Genomic DNA, 26,767 nt, shown 5'->3' on the forward strand with positions numbered 1-26,767 from the left:
CTTGAGCATCTCATTCTGAGCCCTGTGATCAGTGTGTTTGTCATTTTACAGGTCAAGACACTGATATCACCTGGGGCCTGAAGTATAAACATATGTCTGCACAAAATGGGCATAGAAATGTGCGTACGAACACTCTTAGGATGAAATCTACTTAACATTTTATACACGAGGCCCCTGATCATTCAGTGAGCAATTAGTGGAATATTGTCCCAAATATAATGATGTGGGAAAATATTGTGATCCGTTTATTAAGAAGCCACAATTTCAGTAATTTGTTTAAGTCATAAATGTATTTAATTCTTGACATTCTTTCTCGTCATTCATCAGCCTAGACTGGTTGGCTGGTCTTAGCTGGTTTAAACTGGAATTAGCTGGTTTCCCAGGCTGGTGTTCAGTTGTTTTTTTTTCTGGTCTCCCAGCTTCACCAGCTAAAACCAGTGAGCCTTTTTGATACAGACTTTAATAATCATTAGACTATTAGAACATCGATCCTCTGTTCCTATAATAATAACCAATAAAGCTTTAATCTCGAAGCTGTATGAATCTGCAAACACTGGCACAACAACACAGAGTGATTGTTTTAACTATGAACAGAAAATGATAAAGAACTCATTAAAAACATCTTTACACTTGAACAAACTACCCAAAGGGGGTGTTTTAGAAGATCTTTTATCCCATATTGTACTTGTATTTGTGTGTCGTGCATGTGACTCACATCAACACATCGGCCATTTTAATGTCTCTTACCCCAGTTCAGTTGAGAGCTGGTTTGTATCAATTAGGCCTACATGTAGATTCGCTTATCTCCGTTTATCTACTGCTTTAGATGCTGACAAAATCCCAGAATTGTTTTAAAATATATAAAATACACATTTGTGTCCTCCCCCCATTGACTGACACTTTGAATTTGGCGTTTCTTGTATTAATGCTGCTGATAAACTTGTCCACAAGAGGGAGCCGGTCACCATCTGTCTCACATTTAACGTATAAATTCTGAGCTTTGTTATGAGTATGAAAATGTTAAAGTAAACTAGACGTCTAAGAACTAAGTCAGTTACCCAGCTTGAAGACATTTTCAGTCTGATTGTGGTGAAACGCGACTCGTCTGGTAGAAACTGTGCAGTTTATCATCCGCTCCTCTAGGGGCGCAAGCGGCTTCACGTTCATAACAACTTCGGATCCTTGTCAACAACACCTGATGTCAACTTGACAGTCGCCGCACCACGTTCTGATCGTTTTACAGTCATAAAAGTGCAGATCCTGCAGATGACAGCTCAGTGACAGACTCATAAAGTCACTCAACGGCACATATTCCAGCCCATCAGAAAAATCAGCTGACACACATTGTGATAATGAGGGAGCATCGACAGTGTCACGCGACTCACCTGTGAGTAACTTAAAGTGCGTTTCTCTTGTAAAGTCACTATCACGGATTATATAACAGTCCGCATTTGTATTTAAGTTGTCGAATAAGTTTGTATTGATGTATGTCTTGTGATGTCAAAGCAGTTTGCTGGAGTCACTGGTTGATGCTGCTCTATTTCTGAACTCCCTTGTTAGAGCTTTAAAAGAACAAATGAATCAGTTGCTGTTGCTTTACTTTTATAATGTGAATCTAATGAGGCGATTCCTATAAAGCTTATAAAGTAGAATAAGCAATAGGGCGTTTATATGCTAATATTGTGATACATATTTGTTAATAGAGTTAGTTCAAGTTACTGAAAACATGTAGTTACTAAAAAAAAGTAATTAGTTCTACATAAGTTATTTAATTTTTTATTAATACAAATAAATTTTAAAGAAGTTTTTTTGTGCTTAAAATGTGTAAATAATGATTCTTACTTCTGTTTTACTGAAAGTTTGAATATGCAATATTGAGAAATGTCTTTGTTTATTAATGTTTTTCCCTGCAGAATAAGGCATGTGTTTGGACTGATATACTCAGACAAAAGAAGCATGTGGACAGACATTCACAATAATGATTGACGTCTGCTCACGCACAGGTAATGATTATGTCTGTTTGTCTATTATAATATTCTCTTTGTCATTGATGAAAAAGAAAGCTTGAGGACCGAATGAATGTGCTTCGTAAGGTAGTAAATACCCAAGTGAAAGTTAGGCTAAAAATAATAATTCTGTCATCGTGACTTACTTTATTCTGTGGAACATAAAAGAAGATACTGTGAGAAATGTGTGACTTACATGTGCACCAAAAATTTGACCATTTCCAAAAATCAGAGTAAGGACTTAATCGCATTAAGATGTTTGCATGATGCGAGCAAACCTCTTCACTCCCGTTTACATGCAGTTTTTATAATTCTGATTATTCACTAAGAATTGTTTATTTTTAAGTTATTTTTAATGTCATTATTCACATGCACAGCACAAATGATGAACTCAAATACAGTAGGTCTGTTACTGGCCACTGTTTTAATCTACTCACGTCAAATGCAATCGTCTGTGTTTAATTGCAATATTGTTTAAATCTCATTATAACTGCATTATGAGGCTGCCTGTAAATGTAGTCATTGTTTTATTTTCTCCATACAATAGAAGTCAGTGATCACAAAAATCCATTGTTTACCAGCATTCTTCAAAGTATCTTCTTTTGTTTTCCACGTCATACAGATTTGTGACCACATGAGGGTGAGCAAATGATGACAGAATTTTCATTTTCATTTTCACTGTCCCTTTCTCTGTCTGTCATTGATGTACCCAAGTTTTATTTACTACAGTACAACGCACATTCATCCTGTCCTCAACAGTATTGGTGTAGAGACTGTAAAACATATTTTTTGTGTCCCCAGAATCACAGAGTCAGATTGAAGGCCATAACCTCGACTTCAACAGCATGTGAGTCACACAGCATTCATTCAGCAATGAAAGATGATGAACATAGTTAAGGCATTAGGCAATGCGGTTTGAAAAAAGCACACACTGAAATGGGAGTGTTTTTGTTTCTATTCAGTGTTCTTGTAGTTTGTGGCCTGTAACACATTAATGTAATTAATAGCATCATCACAAAATTGGGAAGAAGGTTAGATCAAGCCAAAAATGATTATTATTGAGCATTACTAAAGTATAATATACTCTTCTGTATTTGTTTTACATTGTAGTTTTAGAAACATATACACCTATTAGGATGTTTCTATGAACCGAACTGATGCAGTTAATAGAATCATCCTGTGATCAAATTTACTTGAATTATTTTTTATTTTTTTTCGTAGTATGTGCACTGCTGATGATTGTATTTATGTCAACTGGCATTTATTAAGTTTTAGACACTTTTAAATTCGTTTTTTTTTTTTTTTTTTCTCCCCAAAATGTCTGCTATTGCTTTTTCCTTAAAGTATACAAACGAACATATCTTTGTCTGAGAAGCTGGTGGTCAGAGCTCATGGTGTGAGAGTTAAACCTGATGTGGGAGACCAGGGTTCAAATCCCCAGTCTGCTGTGGCTCTAAATGAGTGTGAAGTTTTTTTCAAAAAGGGAAAAAAAAAAGTGATTTTAAAAGCTTTCCCCCCCCCTTCTTTGCTCTTCTTCCGCCTCTCTCAGTCTGGCCTTCATCTCTCTGCTCTTTTTTACCGGCCCAGGTATCCATCTTTGACATCACACCCCTTGTTTGGTACCGCCCCAGGCACTTTGCTGTCACCACAACTTTCTTTCTGTGGGTTGAACACGTGCCTCTATCGCAGCCTTGTCTGCAACCGACGTGTGTTTAGCCACTAGTGCCATTGTGGCCTTCACGCTGAGAGATGATGTTTGGGGCAATTTGTTGGACAACAAGTTAACCTAAGCAATAGTGGGACTCAAAGATGAAAGCACCATAGTTTATCTCCTGAGCCACAGGTGTTGGGTTTAAACCCATGTCTTTATTGTAGTATTACCTGTTGTTAATGTGTGCACCATTGTGGCTTTCACATTTGGTAAAGGTGTTTGAAGCCTCTTGTTGGTTGCATACAATTTAACATATGTAAAAGGGGATTTGAACTTGTGACTTCAAGATTAAAACTCAACGCTTTATCTACTGAGCAACTGAACCTGACATACTGATGGTTGTGTTGGGCTGAGTTTTATTGAGGGCTTTGTTTTCTATAATGAAAAATATTAGTAATGACAGGATTTGAACCAAGAACTCTTTGTATGATATGCAAGTGTTTTATCACTGAGACACAGACTTTGTGGTGTAATACGGTTGATTTTCAGTTTAGCTACAGCATTAATTAAAAAAACAATGTAATGTAAGCAATAGAGGGAATTGAACTCAGGACTCTATGGTTAAAGTGCAACACTTTACCACTTGAGCCACTGAATCTAACAAGGAAATGGATGTTTTGGATGGATTTTTCTTGAGAGAGTTGTGTTATATGATGGATTTTTTTTTTTTTTAGTAAATCTGGGATTTAAACCAAGAAACCCACATATGAAAGGCAAGTGATTGGCCACTGAGCCACAGACTTTGTGAAAGTCTAATAAGCATAAGTGTTTTGCCCTCCTGTGGTGATTTGTGTGAATTACACCGTTGCAAATCGAGTCTAATGAACATAAGTGTTTAGTGAACATTAAATAGCGTTTTTCTTCTCTCCTCTCTTTTCTTTTGTTAAAATACAATTATATACAAAAGACCAGACTTTCACGTTCAAAGGCAAACAGTTCTCTTCTGTGCCTGAAATCTACCTAAAATTTTATTCATGAGGCCCCTGATCATTCAGAGGTGAGCAATTAGTGGAAAATATAATATACACATTTGTGTCCTCCCCCCAATGACTGACACTTTGAATTTGGCGTTTCTTGTATTAATGCTGCTGATAAACTTGTTGTCCACAAGAGAGAGCCGGTCACCATCTGTCTCACATTTAACGTATAAATTCTGAGCTTTGTTATGAGTATGAAAATGTTAAAGTAAACTAGACGTCTAAGAGCTGAGTCAGTAGCGCAAGTCATTTTCAGTCTGATGGTGCTGAAACACGACTCGTCTGGTAGAAACTGTGCAGTTTGTCATCCGCTCCTCTAGGGGCGCAAGCGGCTTCACGTTCATAACAACTTCGGATCCTTGTCAACAACACCTGATGTCAACTTGACTACGCCGCACCACGTTCTGATCGTTTTACAGTCATAAAAGTGCAGATCCTGCAGATGACAGCTCAGTGACAGACTCATAAAGTCACTCAACGGCACATATTCCAGCCCATCAGAAAAATCAGCTGACACACATTGTGATAATGAGGGGGCATCGACAGTGTCACGATACTCACTGTGAGTAACTTAAAGTGCGTTTCTCTTGTAAAGTCACTATCACGGATTATATAACAGTCCTCATTTGTATTTAAGTTGTCGAATAAGTTTGTATTGATGTATGTCTTGTGATGTCAAAGCAGTTTGCTGGAGTCACTGGTTGATGCTGCTCTATTTCTGAACTCTCTTGTTAGAGCTTTAAAAGAACAAATGAATCAGTTGCTGTTGCTTTACTTTTACAATGTGAATCTAATGAGGCGATTCCTATAAAGCTTATAAAGTAGAATAAGCAATAAGGCGTTTAAATGCTAATATTGTGATACATATTTGTTAATAGTTAGTTGGAGTTACCGAAAACATGCAGTTACTAAAAAAAATTACGCCCCCACCCCCTTTCTGCAGTTCTAGGCTACACGTTATTTATTTTTTTTATTAACTAAATTAATTAATTTAATTAAATAAAAACGTTTTTGTGCTTAATGTGTAAATGAATGATGTCCTGCATCATTTTCCATACAAGAGCAAACTATTTTCTTCCAGTTTTACAGTATATGTCTGCAAATTACAGGCAGAGCAGGACCATCTGATCCACAGCTGTATATAAGGCAATTGTCCACAAGGTACATGCAATGAAAGTAGTCCAAGAGCATAGTGTGGAAGTAGACAGACCGTATAGTGTTGCAGTTTAGTAGATTAAAGGATTAGTTCACTTTAAAATGAAAATTTCCCCAAGATTTTGTCACCCTCAAGCCTTTCTAGGTGTATATGAATTTTTTCTTTCAGATGAACACAATCGGACGAGTTTAGTTGACTGGATTAACCTCACGTGGTCATAAAGATCTGTTGTAATTTGAAACGGATATCATTAAACTGCTAGTTTTCTCCACAAAGTTGCTCATTTAATTTATTTTTATTTCAGCAGCATATTATATATTGTTGTTTGCTCCCTGTGAATAGATTTATGACTGAATATGATCTTAAGAAGTTTATTTTGCTTAATTTCAGATTGTTCCTTCAGCAGTGGGCGGGACTTACAAGCAGTAATCCAATTGGCTGAAAATGTGATTAATATCTGACAGCCTGTTGCCAATTTGCAATCCACCTGAGGACCAGCGTGAGCACAAGGAGAAGTCTTCTTTGAATATTGTAAGTTATTATTTTAAATTTAAAAAAAGATTTAAGCAACCTTTAGATGCTCTTACTTTTGGATTTCATTTTTAAGTCTGTTTTCACATAAACACTGTATGACATGTTCTGTTTAATAACATAAAATGCAGTTGTTTATATGTATGTGGTTGCAACAGTGTTTTAAGTTATTTTATAAAAAAATACTTGACTTGTGTTTTTTTAAACAATCCTGTTACTGTGTTTTTTTTGTTTTTTTGTTTTTTTTGTTTTTTTTTAAATACTGTTTTACAGTGTAAAATTATTCTAACATTTAATCATGCTTGTTAATTTCTGAGACTTCCTACAGGAAGAGGTTATTATTGAAATGTGAAGTGTTTCTGATTGTTTCACTGTGTGTTTGTAGAGGATCTCTGGGTCAGAACTGTTGGAGGTCATGAGGAGGTGGCAGGAGAAGCAGCCACAGCAGTCTCTTGAACTGCTGAACCCTTATTCCACTGACCTTTTTTCTGGAGTCATAATGTGCCTTCAACAAGAACTCTTGGACGTGTCTGATAACGGTACCAGCTCATACCCTTTCTCTGGGATAAAGGTTATGACAGGCCATTTCTGTTTGAATGCATGTCTGAAAATGGAGTTAATTACAAACTGGAGTGATCAGTTTGTGTGCACAATAAAAGGCTACATGTGACGTTTGTGTGCTGTTCATGATTTCCAGCTGATCTCAGCTCTCCAAACATCAAGACATGCTGTTACATACAATCGATAGTTCAAATGAGGTGTGGGCTCATCTGTCATTCACTGGCCCACATCTTTAGTAGGTTTTTTTTTTTGGACAAGCTGTGAGTGATTTGTAAGTTCATGATTGCCAAGCTAGAATCAATTAAGTTTTCCTCAATAGAAATCCAGCTTATTAGCAGAGTTCACATATGAATGCCTGTAATGTGATGCAGTTGTAGTCTGAATTTTTCAGCATGGATCATCTCAAGGGAAACACCCTTTAAATGCTGGTTTGAGGGTGTGTTTCCCCCAGAGGAAGGCAGGCAGCATCTGAGATGATTCCATTGGATGATATCAGGGGTGTGACTGGAAACAGGAGTGCTTGATTGAATCCTGGTGTGGTGCTGGATTTAAGGGGAGTGGCCAAAAAAGCCCCACCCAAACTATCGACTTAGCCTGTGTCTGGAAATTTTTTATAAGTCGATTTTGAAAATTTTAACTTCTGCTCCATAACCGCTGCTGGATATTGTCTCAGAAGTCCCAGGGGGAGCGGTCTGGATCTTAACTCCCCCCTTTGTGTCTAGCCTTCTCTCGTCTTTCCAGTCGTGATCTGATCCGCTCATTTTCGCAGCTTGTCACAGCTCACGACCGGACAACTGTCACACAACCGTGCTTCAGTGACCAGGCTGGGGCTTGAACCCAGGTCCTTCCGTTCAGGGAGGACATGCTCAGACCATTGAGCTACTGGCACATTCACATTACCTACTCTTTTTTTTGGATTCTTGTCTTTTTTTTTTCATTGAAAAACCAGTGAAACTAAACTAATTTTCTACCTCCAGAGAGGGATTTGAACCAGGACTTTCCACGTTGAAGGCTAACCTTCAGACCGCTGCACCACTGGTCCGTTCTCAGACTCTGCTTTTTTTTTTGGATTCTTGTCTTTTTTTTTCATTGAAAAACCAGTGAAACTAAACAATTTTTACACCACAAGGGAGGGATTTGAACCAGGATTTCCCACATCTAAGGCTAACTTTCAGACCGCTGCAACACTGGTCCTTTCACGCTTATGCCTCTTTTTTTTTGGATTCTTGTCTTTTTTTTTGTTGAAAACCCAGTGAAAGTAAATAATTTTTTCCACCTCAAGAAAGGGATTCAAACCAGGATTTTCCACGTCAAAGGCTGACGTTCAGACCGCTGCACCACTGGCCCGTTCTCCCTCAGAGCTCTTTTTTTGGGGGGGATTCTTGTCTTTTTTTCATTGAAAAACCAGTGAAACTAAACAACTCTTCCACCTTCAGAGAGGGATTCAAACCAGTATTTTCCACGTCAAGGGCTGACGCTCAGACCGCTGCGCCACTGGTCTGTTTTTGCTCCCTGCTCTATTTTGGATTTAAGTCCTTCTTTCATTGAAAAACCAGTGAAACTACACAATTTTTCCATCTCAAAAGAGGGACTCAAACCATGATTTCCCACATCAAAGACTGACATTCAGACCACTGCACCACTGACCTTTTCACACATTTCATTTAGTTTTTTGGAGTCATTCGGTCAAAAAACAGTGAAACTGAACCTTGAAGGAGATTTGAACCAGGATTGCCCACTTCAAGAGCTACTGTCCAGACCACTGAACCACTGATCCTTTCATCCTTACTGTTCAGTTTTTTGAAGTTTTGTCATTTTCATTCTGTAAAAAACAGTGATAGTAAGCTTTCCAAATCTTGAGGGAAATTGTGTGTGTGGTGGTTTTATGAATTACATCACTGCAAATCGAGCCTAATGAGCCTAAATGCACTGCACTTCTGTAAGACGGTGAGAGCAGAAAAACATATTTCACACTGCAGCATGAACAGCCAATAAGAAATATTTACACTATCTATGAAACATCCTGTTTTCTGTTAAAATATATTTGCAAATAAATCAAAAGAGCTAAATGGGTTGCACACTTCTGCAATGATTTTTCTTAATTTCATCAAAACAAATCAATTCCAAGAAACTTAAATATTTTTCACCCTCCTGTGGTCATTTTCATGAACTACACCAACACAAATCGAGTCTAATGAACTTAAATGTACTATACTTCTGCAAGAGGGTGAGAGCAGAAGAGTATACTCATAACGCTATGCAACATGAACAGCCAATCAGATCTGTTTACACTATCGATGTTCTGTGCTCACTTCTGTTAAAATAAATTGATTTGCAAAAAGTCAAAAGACCTAAAATGCTGTGAGCGCTCCTGTGTTAATTTCCATTAGGTACATTGATGCAAATCGAGTCTAATGAACATAAAAGTGTTTCGCCCTCCTGTGGTGATTTTTGTGAATTACATCGTTGCAAATCGAGTCTAATATAGTGTTGTCACTATACCAAAATTTTGACTTCGATACGATACCCAACTTAAATATCACGATACCGATACTTAAACGATACTATGGCAAAAACTTAAAACAGCAGGAAAGGTAAATAAACATATGACAGAACACTTTGTTGTTATTGTTTTTATTAATAAACAAAAAGCTTCCTCTAATTTTGCTGTCTGCTGAGACAGAGAGGGAATGTGAACTGTTTAAACTAAAAATAAAAATATAAATTAATTTGTCAGCTGCTGAACTACGTTTTAATGATAATTCTGGATTTGAACTTCATTGCCATTTCGCCCTCCTGTGGTGATTTTTGTGAATTACACCGTTGCAAATCGAGTCTAATAATGAACATAAAAGAGTTTCGCCCTCCTGTGGTGATTTGTGTGAATTACACCGTTGCAAATCGAGTCTAATAAACTTTACCACCACCACCAGTGGTACTGCACCACCAGTCCTTTCAAAGCTTCTGTTTAGTTTTTTGGAGTTTTGTCTATTTTATTCAATCAAAAAACAGTGAAACTGAACTTATTCCATCTTGAGAGAGATTTGAACCAGGATTTCACACATTAAGGGCTGACGTCCAGACCACGGCACCACCGGCCCTTTCACGCTTGCTGATCTTTTTTGGGGATTTTTGTACTTTTCATTGAAAAAGCAGTTTAAATAAACAATTTTTCCACCTCGAGAGGGATTCACATCAAGGGCTAAAATTTAGACCACCGTACCACTGGTCCTTTCACAACTACTGCTCTGTTTTTTGTTTTTTTGTTTTTTATTCATTCAAAAACAGTGAAACTAAATTTTTTCCATCTTGAGGGTGATTTGAACTAGGATTTATATGGTGGGAAAATGTTTGCAATTGTGAGACTTGATCCAAGAACCCCACCTATAAAAGACAAGTGATTAGCCACTGAGCCACAGACTTTGTGACATTTGCATTGGTTCAGTTTGGTTCATTTTAAGTTTATCTACATCATTAATAAAAAAATAAACAATGGAATGTAAGCACTGAACTCAGGACTCCATTATTAAAGTTTAATGCTTTATTGCTTGAGCCACTGAATCTGACCAGGTAATGTATGTTTTGGATGGGTTTTTCTTGAGAGCTTCGTGTTATATGACGGAACATTTTTTTGTAAATCTGGGATTTGAACTAAGAACTCTACATGTGAAAGGTGACTGATTAAGCAATAGTTGGATTCGAACTCAAAACTCCATTATTAAACACACTTTATCTCTTGAGCCAGTATTTGAGCTCCAAAAAAGTGTTTTATTGAGAACTTTGTTTTATATGCAATAATAGGATTTGAACAAAGAACTCATGCATAAAATGCAATATTTGAGCCACTGAGCTATGCAAGGTAAATTATTAAAGCTTTAATGTTTATATAGTAGGATTTGAACCTAGACTTTCTGGTATAAAAGGAAACGTGTTATGCTCTGAGCCACAGAACCTTATACATCCTTTTGTTTTAGCTGTTGTGATCCTGACTTTGTCAGCTTTTACTCTCTAAAGTGACCCAGTAATTTCCTACACATTATCAGTGTTCATTTATATAATGATTGTCTCATCTGTATAGAATTAATGTTAAGATGATTTTAAAAATGTCTGCTCAATGTCTGGATTGAATCTGCATCATTTGAATTATATGTACGAAATGTTTTGTCCCACATAAACTGATGTGGCAAAAAAAGAAAAGGGAAAAATAATATTTTAAACCATTTATTAAACCAAGTTGTATCAAATGTACAAACAATCACAAAAATGGTCATTAAGAACTTATATTTATAAGAACTTATATTCTTATATTATCAAACTCAAACTTAACACATACATAACTTGTAAATAACAATTTGTTTTGTTTTCTTTCAAACAAAGTTACATGCTGTTTTCATATAATAATGCAAATACACTTATTGACCACAAGGGTGAGCACATTAACACCGATCTGGTCTCATGCATGTGCCCGTCATCCATCCATTCATTCTCCAAACCACTTGTCCTGAGTAGGGTCCTATGCGGGGATGTTGGAGCCTGTCCCAGTGTCTCGAGTCGAAGGCAGAGAAACACTCTGGACAAATGGCCAGTCCATCCCAGGGCAATTAATCAGTAAAAAGCTGCAATTAGACACAATTTAAATGGTTAGCTGTTTTATCAGTCATTAGTTATAGATAATCAATCAAGCTTTACTATAAATGTGTTAATGCCAATTATCTGTGCAGTCTGAATTAGCCTTTAAAGGGATAGTTTCCCCTAAAATGAAAAATAAGTCATCATTTACTCACTCTGTTGTTGTACTGTTGTTAATACTTATTATACTGCAGTATGCATGTCACTTTTTTATTAAACTTGATTTATTGAACTGCTGCACTAACAGATTCTCACGAATGCATAGTCGTGCACAGAAGACCAACAGCCAAGGCCAGGATTTACATTAAATAGTTAATACATTACATTTCGGTTTGTTTTTCACCAAACCCTATCGCACACTCCCAGAACACTTGGAATATACTAACACGTGTCGCATGGGATCTTTCTGTGATACTTTTTCACCTTTTTTTAAAGACTGACGCTGGTCGCTATTCACTGCCATTGGTATTTGTGGTCTGAAAAAGAATTGCATAAGGCATTAGAACAACAACAGGGTGAGTAAATGGTGACTTAATTTTCATTTTACGGGGAACTATCCTTTTAAGTGATCAGTCTCTCCCACAAACCCATCTGGCTTTGGTTTAATCTCTATCAAAACTGATTTTTGTCTTTTTAAATCTGTAAAAGCCAGAGTCTTACTCCTCTATCCATAACCTCATGAACCATCCAGAGCTCCAGACAGAGACTCACAAGCTCCTCATCAGTGACGCAGAAATACATCTTCTGCTTGAATCTGCAAACACAAACAACACAAAGTCATTGTATAATTGTGAACAAACATGAGAAATAAAATCAAATAAACATCTACTTCAAGCTAAAAGAATTTCCCATATTTTATGTGTTTACACTGTAAGTTTGCCATTGAGTTCAACAACAACATTTTATCTATCTTTCCACATTTATTAATGCGGATAAATTTATTGACCACAAGAGGGAGCTGATGACCAACTATTTGTCACCTGCCTTGTGCACATTTAACCAAATAAAATTGACTTTTGCTTTAGTATGAAAATGTTGAAGTATGTGTGATGTTTTTGAAAATAGTCAATCTGAATCTGCAACTTTAATTCTCTGCTGGCACTAAAATATGACTCGAAGAGACAAAACTGAAGTCCAGTTTCCCCATCTGCTCAACTAGGCAGTGTAATCAGGCGTAATTGTCCTCAAAACATTCTGCAGATGACAGCTCAGAGACAGACTCATAATGTCGCTTAACAGCACATATTCCAGCCCATAAACAAACAAAACATACAAATGTTGTGATAAAGTGCAGGAATCAAAGATGTCCCACAAAATTCACCTGTAAGTCTCCTTCACTTACACTGTATTTATCTTGTAAAAATATTAGCATCTAGAAGTCCTTAATTACTGTATATTACTGTATTTCAGTCATTATTTAGGTGTGTATTGCTTCTGAGTTTTGATACAGAGCTTTTGATACATGGTTTCTGTGTCTGTTGTTGTTGTAGTGTTACTGTAGGTAATCTACTGGATTGATGTTAATAGAGTCAGTTGGAGTGTGAGAGCTGAAGTGCTTTTAATGAAAACCATCATATATACAGTCCAAGACGTTTAGGATTACTGTTGTTTATTGTGAAGGAAATTCTCAGTTTTAATTGAACCAAAAGATTATTATTGATACAACATTACTGAAGTATAATACGCTCTGCCATATATATATATATATACTGCAGTGTCTTTACCTACAGAATAAGGAATGAGTTTGTACATCCAGTCAACAGAAGCAGAGACACTGCTGGACGTCACACTGTTAAAAACTCTAATAGCAGTAAAGACGTGTCGTTTTCACACACAGCTCTCTCTATATCCAGTGTAAAAGCGTCACAGTCGAGCGCTGCAGCTCTTTCACTCTTCTCTGGTAAGTCATTTACACACTAAAACTTCTGTCCTTTTGAGATTTTCAGTGTTTTGACGCTCTGAGGTTGTAAACATGTTCAAGATGAGCAGGTCCTGTTTTTAATCTTTCTAAAAATAATTTAAGATATTTCAAAGTGATTTGATGTAGTATTTCTTCTAATGACATTTATCTCACTTGCGAAAAATAGTTTTTTGACCTGTGTTTACACCAACAGCTAAAAATTCATACACAAGTTAAAAAAGGAAGTAACTGTTAAAAGTTTATACACTTAAAAATAAAGGTTCCAAAAGGTTTTTTTTTTTTTTTCACAGCGATTTCATAGAACAATTCATGGTTCCCTGAAGAACTTTTCACTGAACACTTCTTAAAAGAACCATTTTTTCGTAATATGAAGAATATTTTAATAATCTAAAGAACATTTTCTACTATAAAGAACTTTTGTGGAATGGAAAGATTTCATGGATGTTAAAGGTTCTTCATGGAATCATCAATGCCAATAAGAGTCTTTATTTTAAGAGTGTATATGATTGTGTGTTTGTGTTTTCTGTTGTAAGGTGGAGTGAATGTACATGATGGAAATATCTGTGACGTTCCTCCTCACTGGATGTCTGATACAAGGTCTCGTTCTTATAGATTATTCCTCCGCTGAATTAATATTCTGAAAGCATTTTCATGTGAGCTTTGTAAGATTAAAGAGCAAAAAGAGCTGCAGTTTATTCTGCATGTGAACTCTGTGTGATCAGTTCCTCTTGTCTCTGTGTGTTTTAGGAGTTTTTTGTGGCTTCAGTATCAGTCTGCCGGAGAGAGTAGAAGCTCTAGAAGGATCCTGTGTTTTCATACCCTGCAGATTTTATATTGAACAAGAATATGAAAATGATCTCAATAATAATACAAAGAGAATATGGTATAAAGACGGAACCCCTCACACTGTAGTGTTTGACTCCAGTCACCCCGACACTGGACCGTTAAGAGGAGAAATATTTGGCACTCCTACAGAGAAAAACTGCACCACCCGCTTCAGTAATCTCAGTCAGAGTAATAAGGGGTCATATTTCTTCAGAATTGAGACCAACGGAAGACTAAAACTTAACTACAAAAAACCTCTCTACTCCCAAGTTGAAATTGCCGTCACAGGTGAGTGTCATATTGTTCATGCTGCTTCTGTCTTAATGTAAGTGCAGCGCGGCCATTTGTAACGTGATTGTGTGAAGCTTCCGATGTCATTCACTTCCAGTAATTTACCTGTACAAAACACTCTGTTATGCTGCTTTATATTGCACACTGATAATTATATTATTTTATTATCAGTCATAAACTCACTGATTTGTAGCACAAGCTGTTTTTACCATTTACTGAACTTTGTTATTCTTCTAGTTATTTTCCAATAGTCCTTCTGTAGCCCCGCCTCTTTTCAGCACTGCACTCATTGTGTTTTGTCTTCTGGTTTGTATTTCACAGCATGTAAGATCTTACAGATTTATGAATGTACCTCTCGTTTTAAAATCTTCCCAGTCAATGCTCGTGATAACTGTCGTTACCTCTACAATAAATAAATCCACTTCACCAGCTAATTACTCTTCATCAGCGATGCCATAGAAATATACAGAGCTACTGCAAAAACGGAAGATCAGACACAAAATCCTAAAGATGGCTGCACGCTTGTTTCTCTGGTGCATAAGGTCTATAGCAGCTAATGAATCAGAGGTCTCACACATTCACAGAAAATAGCTTACGTCCCTAATGCAAATTGAGTTGGATAGTGTGACTGCATATAAAGGGAAAATAAATCTACTACTGTACAATACTGTATGATATGATGATGTGATACTGTAATGTTTGTCTGTATCTCTGTGTTGTAGAGTCTCCACCCAAACCCACAGTGAGTCTGTTGAAGGATCAGCAGGAGGTGATGGAGGTGACGGAGGGAAGCTCTGTGAATCTGCGCTGCTCGACTAAGATCTTCTGTTCCTCTCGTCCAGCAGTTCTCACGTGGAGCTCGTCTCCTGAACACCTCCTCAAGGAGAACGTCACACAACAGCATCAGAACGAAACTGATCTGATCTCTGATCTGATCTTCACTGTAACTCACCATCATCATTCAGCCACTTTCACCTGCACTGTAACACACCAGCTTCAGCAGCAGATCACAAAATCACAAAACGAGTCCCGTACGCTACGTGTTCAGTGTAAGACAGGGATTATTTCAATCAATACTGTCTGATCATCTAGAATGTAAATCATAACAACTGGCTGAATGTTTCTCTCCTCCATTAGATGCTCCTAAAAACACATCTGCGCATGTAAATCCATCTGGTTTTGTTCTGGAGGGTCGTTCAGTGACTCTGAGCTGCAGCAGTGATGCAAACCCACCGGAGCTCAACTACACCTGGTACAGAGACACTGAAGAACCCCTGAAACCAGTGCAGACCGGACAGAACCTGACCATCAACAACACCAACCCGACACACAGCAGGACGATACGTCTGTACAGCTCAGAACAAACACGGCGCTCAGAACGCATCAGTGCAGCTGGACGTCCAGTGTGAGTATCAAGAGTCTGATCTGATTCACTCACAATCATTAGTTTATCAGACTGGAGATTTCAGACTGAAAAGATTAAAAAAAAAAAAAAAATTATAATAATTATATTACATATTTTATATATTAATATTTAATAATATTCATGTGTTTATAATTTTCATGTAAGAAATCATTTTTAAAACCAGCATGGCTAACACAACACGACATGACATTAATACTGTTAATTTAATACAGTAACTGCATACCAAGGTGCTAAAATGCACTCAGAACACCTTAGCAAACGCATAACACTGCTCTAAATTGCATTTGGATGCAAAGTGCATTGTTTATGAGCAAACAATAAGCATGGATTGACATGAAAAAGGTGCAATTTCACCATAAAAGTTTCACACAGTCACAATATGACTTTCAGCACTGAAAAGACATTATTGAATGAGGAGTCGCTGACTGCTCATCTAGAATTAGTGCTGTAAATCAATGTGATTGCCTGAATGATTTTCTCCTCCTTTAGATGATCATGTACATCTGTGTCTGTAAATCCATCTGGTTTTGTTCTGGAGGGTCGTTCAGTGACTCTGAGCTGCAGCAGTGATGCAAACCCACCGGAGCTCAACTACACCTGGTACAGAGACACTGAAGAACCCCTGAAACCAGTGCAGACCGGACAGAACCTGACCATCAACAACACCAACCCGACACACAGCGGACGATACGTCTGTACAGCTCAGAACACAATCATTAGTATACTGGACTTGAGTATTTACACCACAATATATATTCATATGGTGAAAATGTTTGATGGAGAATTGTTTTTTAAAGAGTGGTAATGGAAGTGTTATAATAGATATGGTAATTCTTATGATTAATTTATTAGTTTTGCTTAATTCCTATTTTATGCTCTCAAAATAATTTGCTTCTCACACGCTCACATAAAAATACTCTTCACATGATTCAATAGGTCTAAGCTTTAGTGATTAATATGAGAATACTGTCAGGCAGTGGGGTCAGCTGAGCTCCTGACAGCATCTGTAGAAATTTGAACACATCTCAGTTTGTGAAAAAGAAGCGAAACGTTTACAGCATTACACTTACGATGGAACTGGCCCAGTAGAAGTTAATCAAGTGAGAATCTCGTAATGCAGACTCTAGTGAGTGTGAGAAAAAGGCTGAAGTGTGAAACGTTCACTTTTGTGTTGTTGTTACTTTGCTTGCTTACTTATAACCTACACATGCAACATTGATTACTGCAATTAATTAATTAACATAATGTTCTGCTTCAAAATGCCATGGGAAGTGTAACTTCATTTAACATTTTCTTCTAATAAAATGCCTATTTCAAATTCAATTTTCGAATTCTCACTTTTTAGCAGATATTGTTTTCATTTCATCAGGCTCTTAATGATTTATGTAATCTTTTTGGATACCAGAAAGCCAGGTGTTTCCTAATATCAATCATCATTAGAATAGAGAATCTCTATAGTACTTTCTATGAAAAATAGCAGCCTAGAAACTACTGTACATCTTGTACAATAAAATGTGATAAATTCTTGTATGGCTGGTCATGATTTCTAATTGATGCATTTACTCTTTTATAGTGGTGCAAAGATTCACAAAACTCACGGTTCAGAAAAAAGGGTAACTTTTCTTTCTATTTATTACTTGAAGCATACTTTAAGTACTTCGATACCACAGCAAACAAGTTACCAAGTTCAAACATTAAAGACACGTGAACAGTCAGTAAAATATAAGATCTACAATATACAAAGTTACAAATAAAGTAATGTCTAACAGTAGTATTCAGGCACAGAAATGTATAATAACACTATAGTGTTCACTGTATAAATTAAATATAGATTAATATTTGTTAAAGCTGTGTTCTGTTGTTTAATATTAATGACAGCAGCAGGTATTTATAGTCTGCTGTCACTTTATTTTATTTGTCACTTCTAATATGCGTCGCTTCATACAATTGAGGTTAAATCACTGGAGTCACACGGTTTATTTTAATGATGTCTTTCCTTTCTGGACCTTGAAAATGGTAGTTGTGTTGGATCTCTATGGAGGGACAGAAACCTTTCAGACCTCATCAAAAAGATTTTAATTTTTAATAGTTTTGAAGATGAACAAAGGTCTTAGGGATGTGGAACAACACAAGGGTGAGTAATTAATGACAAAATTAATTAAAATTAAAATTAATTAAACTTACTATAGCCTACTTGTCATCTTATTTATTAGCCATTTCACGTTTGTATAAAAAAAAAAAATGAAAACGTAGTTTTTAATCGATTTATGAATAAGACTGGGAAATACTGCTGCATTTCACATTGTCCAATGAAATTTCACCTTGTTGTACCACATTACGATTGGTTGGTTTATTATAGGCTACATGACAAACAGGCTTCGATGAATTATGTAATCAAATATTTAATTGAAACGACACATTAGCTTTGATTAATGATGAAAAAGGTTTAAAAATCGTGATTGTTTTTTCCTGCCGTCGAGCTTCAGGCATTCACAGAAAGAGCCATAATGCTCGCGAGATCCGACCGCTGTCGTAAGAAGACAGTTTGATCACAATTATGAATATGAGATTATAGTTATAAACTTACTGTATTTTATTTTTACAATGAGCAGAATAATTACAAAAAAAAAAAAAAGAAAAAAAGAAAATGTCAGAGTGAGCATCTGTAAGTCAAGTCCGAAGCAAGACACACGTTACCCATAGCAACGATCATGGCAACGTCTCTGTTAATAGAGAATATGATTAATTGTTTAAAAAACATTTTGCAGCCCTAAAACGTAGTAATAATCTGCGTTTTCATGAGAAGCTCTCTGTATGTAAGTGCGCTGAACGCTGACCGGAAACGCTCGAGCCGTAATAAGTAGAACGCAGAAGTAGTCCATTTTATTTGTATACCACATTAAGGACTTAATTATTTTGCTTATTGCGCCCTCTTGTGGCCTCAGGAGGATTAAATCTTCATTTAAGATACAGGAAAGAAGATATTTGTTTAAATTTGATTTTGTTTTTGACTGTTAGAAAAGAACATTTGTTGTTTTCCTTAATAAATTGGGTCAATAAAAAACACAGCGGTTAAATTCAAAACTTTTTTCTACTGGTCTTTGATTAAAAGAGGTTAGGCCTCTGAAAATGTTCAATAATGATCCATACTGAATGATATGAAACATTATACCATGATACTTTTTTTTTTTTTTTTTTTAGCTGTATAGTCCAGCCCTAGGCTAAGACCAGGGTAGAAAATGGCCCTTTATTTCTAAATTATGACAATTTTTGATGAAGAAAATCATACTAACATTATAAGTGCAACTCAGTTAAAAATATAAAATAATTTACAAATGCAGTTAATGACCCCTTTAAAAGTTATTTTATATGTCTCACAAGACGTTTCAAGTAAATATAAAGAAATGTTTTTTGAATATTATTCAGTAAGCTTCATATTGATTTGGATATATTACCCAGACTGGCTGTTATTTTGTTCTAACTGAAATGGGAAGTGGTATAAACTCTAATAGCAGTAAAGACGTGTCGTTTTCACACACAGCTCTCTCTATATCCAGTGTAAAAGCGTCACAGTCGAGCGCTGCAGCTCTTTCACTCTTCTCTGGTAAGTCATTTACACACTAAAACTTCTGTCCTTTTGAGATTTTCAGTGTTTTGACGCTCTGAGGTTGTAAACATGTTCAAGATGAGCAGGTCCTGTTTTTAATCTTTCTAAAAAGAGTTGATTTAGTAGCCTGTATTTATTCTCATGACATTAGAAATAATATGAGTTTACACCAACAGCTAAAAATTCATACACAAGTTAAAAAAGGAAATAACTGATAAAAGTTTATACACTTAAAAATAAAGGTTCCAAAAGGGTTTTTTTTTTTTTTTTTTTTTCACAGTGATTTCATAGAACAATTCATGGTTCCCTGAAGAACTTTTCACTGAACACTTCTTAAAAGAACCATTTTTTCGTAATAAGAAGAAAATTTGAATAATCTAAAGATTATTTTCTAATATAAAGAACTTTTGTGGAATGGAAAGATTTCATGGATGTTAAAGGTTCTTCATGGAATCATCAATGCCAATAAAAGTCTTTATTTTAAGAGTGTATATATTTGTGTGTTTGTGTTTTCTGTTGTAAGGTGGAGTGAATGTACATGATGGAAATATCTGTGACGTTCCTCCTCACTGGATGTCTGATACAAGGTCTCGTTCTTATAGATTATTCCTCCGCTGAATTAATATTCTGAAAGCATTTTCATGTGAGCTTTGTAAGATTAAAGAGCAATAAGAGCTGCAGTTTATTCTGCATGTGAACTCTGTGTGATCAGTTCCTCTTGTCTGTGTGTGTTTTAGGAGTTTTTTGTGGCTTCAGTATCAGTCTGCCGGAGAGAGTAGAAGCTCTAGAAGGATCCTGTGTTTTCATACCCTGCAGATTTTATATTAAACAAGAATATGAAAATGATCTCAATAATAATTCAAAGAGAATATGGTATAAAGACGGAACCCCTCACACTGTAGTGTTTGACTCCAGTAGCCCCAACACTGGACCGTTAAGAGGAGAAATATTTGGCACTCCTACAGAGAAAAACTGCACCACCCGCTTCGATAATCTCAGTCAGAGTAATATTGGGTCATATTTCTTCAGAATTGAGACCAACGGAAAACTAAAACATAACTACAAAAAACCTGACTACTCCCAAGTTGAAATTGCCGTCACAGGTGAGTGTCATATTGTTCATGCTGCTTCTGTCTTAATGTAAGTGCAGCGCGGCCATTTGTAACGTGATTGTGTGAAGCTTCCGATGTCATTCACTTCCAGTAATTTACCTGTACAAAACACTCTGTTATGCTGCTTTATATTGCACACTGATAATTATATTATTTTATTATCAGTCATAAACTCACTGATTTGTAGCACAAGCTGTTTTACCATTTACTGAACTTTGTTATTCTTCTAGTTATTTTCCAATAGTCCTTCTGTAGCCCCGCCTCTTTTCAGCACTGCACTCATTGTGTTTTGTCTTCTGGTTTGTATTTCACAGCATGTAAGATCTTACAGATTTATGAATGTACCTCTCGTTTTAAAATCTTCCCAGTCAATGCTCATGATAACTGTGGTTAACTCTACAATAAATAAATCCACTTCACCAGCTAATTACTCTTCATCAGCGATGCCATAGAAATATACAGAGCTACTGCAAAAACGGAAGTTCAAACACAAAATCCTAAAGATGGCTGCACGCTTGTTTCTCTGGTGCATAAGGTCTATAGCAGCTAATGAATCAGAGGTCTCACACATTCACAGAAAATAGCTTACGTCCCTAATGCAAATTGAGTTGGATAGTGTGACTGCATATAAAGGGAAAATAAATCTACTACTGTACAATACTGTATGATATGATGATGTGATACTGTAATGTTTGTCTGTATCTCTGTGTTGTAGAGTCTCCACCCAAACCCACAGTGAGTCTGTTGAAGGATCAGCAGGAGGTGACGGAGGGAAGCTCTGTGAATCTGCGCTGCTCGACTAAGATCTTCTGTTCCTCTCGTCCAGCAGTTCTCACATGGAGCTCGTCTCCTGAACACCTCCTCAAGGAGAATGTCACACAACAGCATCAGAACGAAACTGATCTGATCTCTGATCTGATCTTCACTGTAACTCACCGTCATCATTCAGCCACTTTCACCTGCACTGTAACACACCAGCTTCAGCAGAAGATCACAAAATCACAAAACGAGTCCCGTACATTACGTGTTCAGTGTAAGACAGGGATTATTTCAATCAATACTGTCTGATCATCTAGAATTAATGCTGTAAATCATAACAACTGCCTGAATGTTTCTCTCCTCCATTAGATGCTCCTAAAAACACATCTGCGCATGTAAATCCATCTGGTTTTGTTCTGGAGGGTCGTTCAGTGACTCTGAGCTGCAGCAGTGATGCAAACCCACCGGAGCTCAACTACACCTGGTACAGAGACACTGAAGAACCCCTGAAACCAGTGCAGACCGGACAGAACCTGACCATCAACAACACCAACCCGACACACAGCGGACGATACGTCTGTACAGCTCAGAACAAACACGGCGCTCAGAACGCATCAGTGCTGCTGGACGTCCAGTGTGAGTATCAAGAGTCTGATCTGATTTACTCACAATCATTAGTTTATTAGACTGGAGATTTCAGACTTTATACATATGAAGAGTTTGGTTCCAAAACGCTATAAATCCATTTTGATTCATTTGAGTAAAAATGTGTTTTCTTTACCAAGAAAGCAGCAAGATGAAAACCACTATTTTCTGTATTTTCACATAGCATCTTTTGGTTATAAAAACATTAAAAATTCAAATCTAGATTTTGATTTTCAAAGGTTTATTATAAAAATGGATTATTTTTTTCCCCAAAATGCAATAAATCCATGACACATTTTTTTTTTTTTTTTCAAAATTCAATGAATTCATCAATATAAAAGTTATTTTTCATATTGAAAATACACAACAAAGTAAGTTGATTCACATATATGACAGCCTCTGAACTTTGTCAATACTAATCTTATATACAGGCATTTGACTAAAAATACATTTAGCCGTCGCTCCCAAAATGAATTCAACGGGTCATCTTGTTAATGTTATGGATTAATTATGTCTCTGTTTGTCATTACCGATTAAAGAGTATCTGGCGCCACCGCACAGTTAAAATAAACACATTTGCCGAGTACATTGGTATTAAAAACGGCTTTTAAAAACTGTTCATGATTCAGTTTTGGGGACCGTGACAGAAGTTTGATGCTGTCGTGGAACAAGCAACAGGCGGCATTCTTCCTCCTCCCGACTTGAGTGCCTCATCTTCTTAATCTCCTCACGTAAATGATTACATTTCAATGACTTGCGTTTCTTCCCCACCGCAGAAACCACCACAGGTTCATCAATGCCGTTAAAATTATTCATTTTTCTGTTTTTGTTAATCACAAAGTACAAAGTAGATAAGCAAAACTAGGATGCCGGGTGTATTCAGAGCGCCGCCATTACTGTTTACAGTGCGTGGAATGATGCGCTGTGATTGGTTGAGAGGATATATCGCATTCTGCAGAGAAAGGAGACTGGCGTTTGTCGCGTTTTGGAAAGAAGGGGAGAAAACATGACAGAATAACACGACGGAAATCGCATTTTGCGCAAAATTAATAAATGACTTTTCAATACCGACCAGATACAATACTGATTTTGGTGGAAACTTCATATACACATAGGCTATATACTATAAATAAATAAGTATATAAAATATTGCATAATGCATATAATTTATTTTATATGCAGAGAGGAACAGTTTAAATAAATACACAAAATATAAAATGTAAACATTTTATTAAATATTTTATATATATTTTTAAATATAAAACCTTCACTTTTACTTAAATTTCTTTAAAGTTACAGTAAATGCTTTGTATCACTATTTTTTGATATATATATATATATATATATATGCAAATATACATTACTTTGTTAATCTATAATTTGTAGTCCTTTAAACTGCTGACAGCGGACCCTTTTTACATGGAAGGAGTTCACATTAATGTGAATACCTTCAGTACTATTTAAAAAGCATTTTTATTTTTCACTAATTTCTTCCCATACTTACATAAGTGTTATTTCACAGCATTAATGACATTACTATTCAAAAAATGTGATGACCTAAATTCTTTTCTCCTCCATTAGATGCTCCTAAAAACACATCTGCGCATGTAAATCCATCTGGTTTTGTTCTGGAGGGTCGTTCAGTGACTCTGAGCTGCAGCAGTGATGCAAACCCACCGGAGCTCAAATACACCTGGTACAGAGACACTGAAGAACCCCTGAAACCAGTGCAGACCGGACAGAACCTGACCATCAACAACACCAACCCGACACACAGCGGACGATACGTCTGTACAGCTCAGAACAAACACGGCGCTCAGAACGCATCAGTGCAGCTGGACGTCCAGTGTGAGTATCAAGAGTCTGATCTGATTTACTCACAATCATTAGTTTATTAGACTGGAGATTTTTAGACTTTATACTACACACATATTTACTATAAATAAATAAGTATATAAAATATTGCATAATGCATATAATTTATTTTATAGAGAGAGGAATAGTGTAAATAAATACAGATAATATAAAATACAAACATCATATTAAATATTTATATATATTTTTAAATATAAAACCTTCACTTTTACTTACATTTCTTTAAAGTAAAGTTACAGTGAATTCTTTGCATCACTCATGTAACTGCATGAACATAATTTAACTGCGTTGTTTCTACTAAAAATGAGTATTGTCAGCTTTACTTAGTAAGTGTTTGTTTAGTCAACTTAACATTGCTGAGTGAAACGCACAAATTAATGCTGACATAACTAACTGGGCAGTGGATCCGTAGTTCCCGGCATGCTTTGCAAGGGACTGCATTAGGAGAGTAAATTTAGGGATTAAAGTGTTATTTTATGTGTTTTTCAGTAAAGGGAAAGATGTTGTTAGTTTATGTTAGTGTTTAATGTTCAGTTATGTTGGACATTCAGAGTAGTTTCTGAAATGTTTTTGAATTTTGTGGTTACCATTATGCAGAAGAGTGTCGCCTGTGTTTAGGCTGTGAGCCTCATATACGCATGTTTAAGATAGAGTTCCTGCTCTCAATTCAATTAAGTTTGTTCAATGAGTTATTTTTTGAGTGCATTTTGTAGAGCAAATAGTTCATTTAATAAGGTAAATTAAGTCAATAAATGTGTTCACCTTACATAATAAACAAAACATTATTAAGTAAACTGTACATATAAATATTATGTAACAGTGACATTCAAATGATTTGTGTTTACTCAAAGAAATGTTGTCAGCTTTACTTGAATTTCTTTTGTTCATACAACTAAATTGCTATTTGTACAAATTACTCAATATAGTTGCGTGGAACCACTTGACACTTCTTTTATAAGTAAATCCAACAATTAATTTTTTTGAGTGTGTGAATTCCTTCAGTACTATTTAAAAAGCATTTTTATTTTTCACTAATTTCTTACCATACTTACATTAGTGTTATTTCACAGCATTAATGACATTACTATTCAAAAAATGTGATGACCTAAATTCTTTTCTTCTCCATTAGATGCTCCTAAAAACACATCTGCGCATGTAAATCCATCTGGTTTTGTTCTGGAGGGTCGTTCAGTGACTCTGAGCTGCAGCAGTGATGCAAACCCACCGGAGCTCAAATACACCTGGTACAGAGACACTGAAGAACCCCTGAAACCAGTGCAGACCGGACAGAACCTGACCATCAACAACACCAACCCGACACACAGCGGACGATACGTCTGTACAGCTCAGAACAAACACGGCGCTCAGAACGCATCAGTGCAGCTGGACGTCCAGTGTGAGTATCAAGAGTCTGATCTGATTTACTCACAATCACTAGTTTATCAGACTGGAGATTTCAGACTTCATACTACACACATATATACTATAAATAAATAGGTATATAAAATATTGCATAATGCATATAATTTATTTTATAGAGAGAGGAATAGTGTAAATAAATACAGATAATATAAAATACAAACATCATATTAAATATTTATATATATTTTTAAATATAAAACCTTCACTTTTACTTACATTTCTTTAAAGTAAAGTTACAGTGAATTCTTTGCATCACTCATGTAACTACATGAACATAATTTAACTGCGTTGTTTCTACTAAAAATGAGTATTGTCAGCTTTACTTAGTAAGTGTTTGTTTAGTCAACTTAACATTGCTGAGTGAAACGCACAAATTAATGCTGACATAACTAACTGGGCAGTGGATCCGTAGTTCCCGGCATGCTTTGCAAGGGACTGCATTAGGAGAGTAAATTTAGGGATTAAAGTGTTATTTTATGTGTTTTTCAGTAAAGGGAAAGATGTTGTTAGTTTATGTTAGTGTTTAATGTTCAGTTATGTTGGACATTCAGAGTAGTTTCTGTAATGTTTTTGAATTTTGTGGTTACCATTATGCAGAAGAGTGTCGCCTGTGTTTAGGCTGTGAGCCTCATATATGCATGTTTAGGATAGAGTTCCTGCTCTCAATTCAATTAAGTTTGTTCAATGAGTTATTTTTTGAGTGCATTTTGTAGAACAAATAGTTAATTTAATTTAAAATAGCTCACAATCATTAGATTATTAGACTAGAGATTTTAAATTGAAAAGCAAAAAAAAAAAAAAAATTATTTAAAAATAAATACATAAAAATAAAATATTTTTTTAAAAAGTAAAATTATATAAAATTTCATATATTTAATAATTTTCATCTATATATTTTAAATATATGCATTTTTTAATATTATATATAATACATAAACCCTTCACTTTTACTGCAAAAAATAATACAGCTAAATATTTCCCATACTCCTTCCACTAGTGTTATTTCATAGTGGTGATGCCTTCTTTATTATTTTTTTAAAAATGTGGAAAATATTCATAATGGATGTCCACTGTGAATGATTGGTAATCACCATTAGAAATCAGTTACATTTAAGAGTACTGAATTAACTGATTTCTCATAATATACTCTCAATGCAAAAAACGTGAAAATGTTATATTGATTAGGATTTAATTTGAAAACCCTAACATTAATGATAACAAGTAACAAGGCCTGTCTGTATATACTGATTTTCTTCATTGAACATCACTGAACTAGAAAATTGTGTTCAGTGTTCCCTCATTTTGATTCATTC

At 35.8% G+C, this 26,767-nt stretch overlaps 1 protein-coding gene and 1 long non-coding RNA gene across 16 annotated transcripts in view; both read left to right on the forward strand.

Annotated features, from left to right (window-relative positions):
- Window positions 1-26,767, forward strand: part of si:ch73-177h5.3 (B-cell receptor CD22) — a 117,931-nt gene that overhangs the window by 17,987 nt on the left and 73,177 nt on the right. For 2 of the 12 annotated variants that reach the window (XM_051891283.1, XM_051891284.1), the window contains 3 exons: window positions 21,882-22,148; window positions 23,739-24,005; window positions 25,162-25,428. In XM_051891283.1, the coding sequence (XP_051747243.1) occupies window positions 21,882-22,148; window positions 23,739-24,005; window positions 25,162-25,428 (801 nt within the window). Of the gene's footprint in view, window positions 1-13,357; window positions 13,472-14,025; window positions 14,090-14,239; window positions 14,606-15,330; window positions 15,658-19,538; window positions 19,639-20,164; window positions 20,229-20,378; window positions 20,745-21,468; window positions 21,787-21,881; window positions 22,149-23,738; window positions 24,006-25,161; window positions 25,429-26,767 lie in introns of those variants that run through there. The other 10 variants (XM_051891287.1, XM_051891285.1, XM_051891291.1 and 7 more) reach the window with 10 other exon arrangements.
- Window positions 1,170-7,051, forward strand: LOC127511027 (uncharacterized). Of its 4 annotated transcripts, none has more exons than XR_007929809.1 (6): window positions 1,170-1,387; window positions 1,914-2,003; window positions 2,808-2,853; window positions 4,995-5,256; window positions 6,241-6,381; window positions 6,767-7,051. It is a non-coding gene; the product is annotated as an uncharacterized LOC127511027 (long non-coding RNA). The 4 variants fall into 4 exon arrangements; XR_007929810.1 differs by having other exon boundaries at window positions 1,387-1,401; XR_007929811.1 differs by lacking the exons at window positions 1,914-2,003; window positions 2,808-2,853; window positions 4,995-5,256 and having other exon boundaries at window positions 1,370-1,387.

Source organism: Ctenopharyngodon idella, chromosome 4, assembly GCF_019924925.1.
Source record: "Ctenopharyngodon idella isolate HZGC_01 chromosome 4, HZGC01, whole genome shotgun sequence".
Taxonomy (NCBI): Eukaryota; Metazoa; Chordata; class Actinopteri; order Cypriniformes; family Xenocyprididae; genus Ctenopharyngodon; species Ctenopharyngodon idella.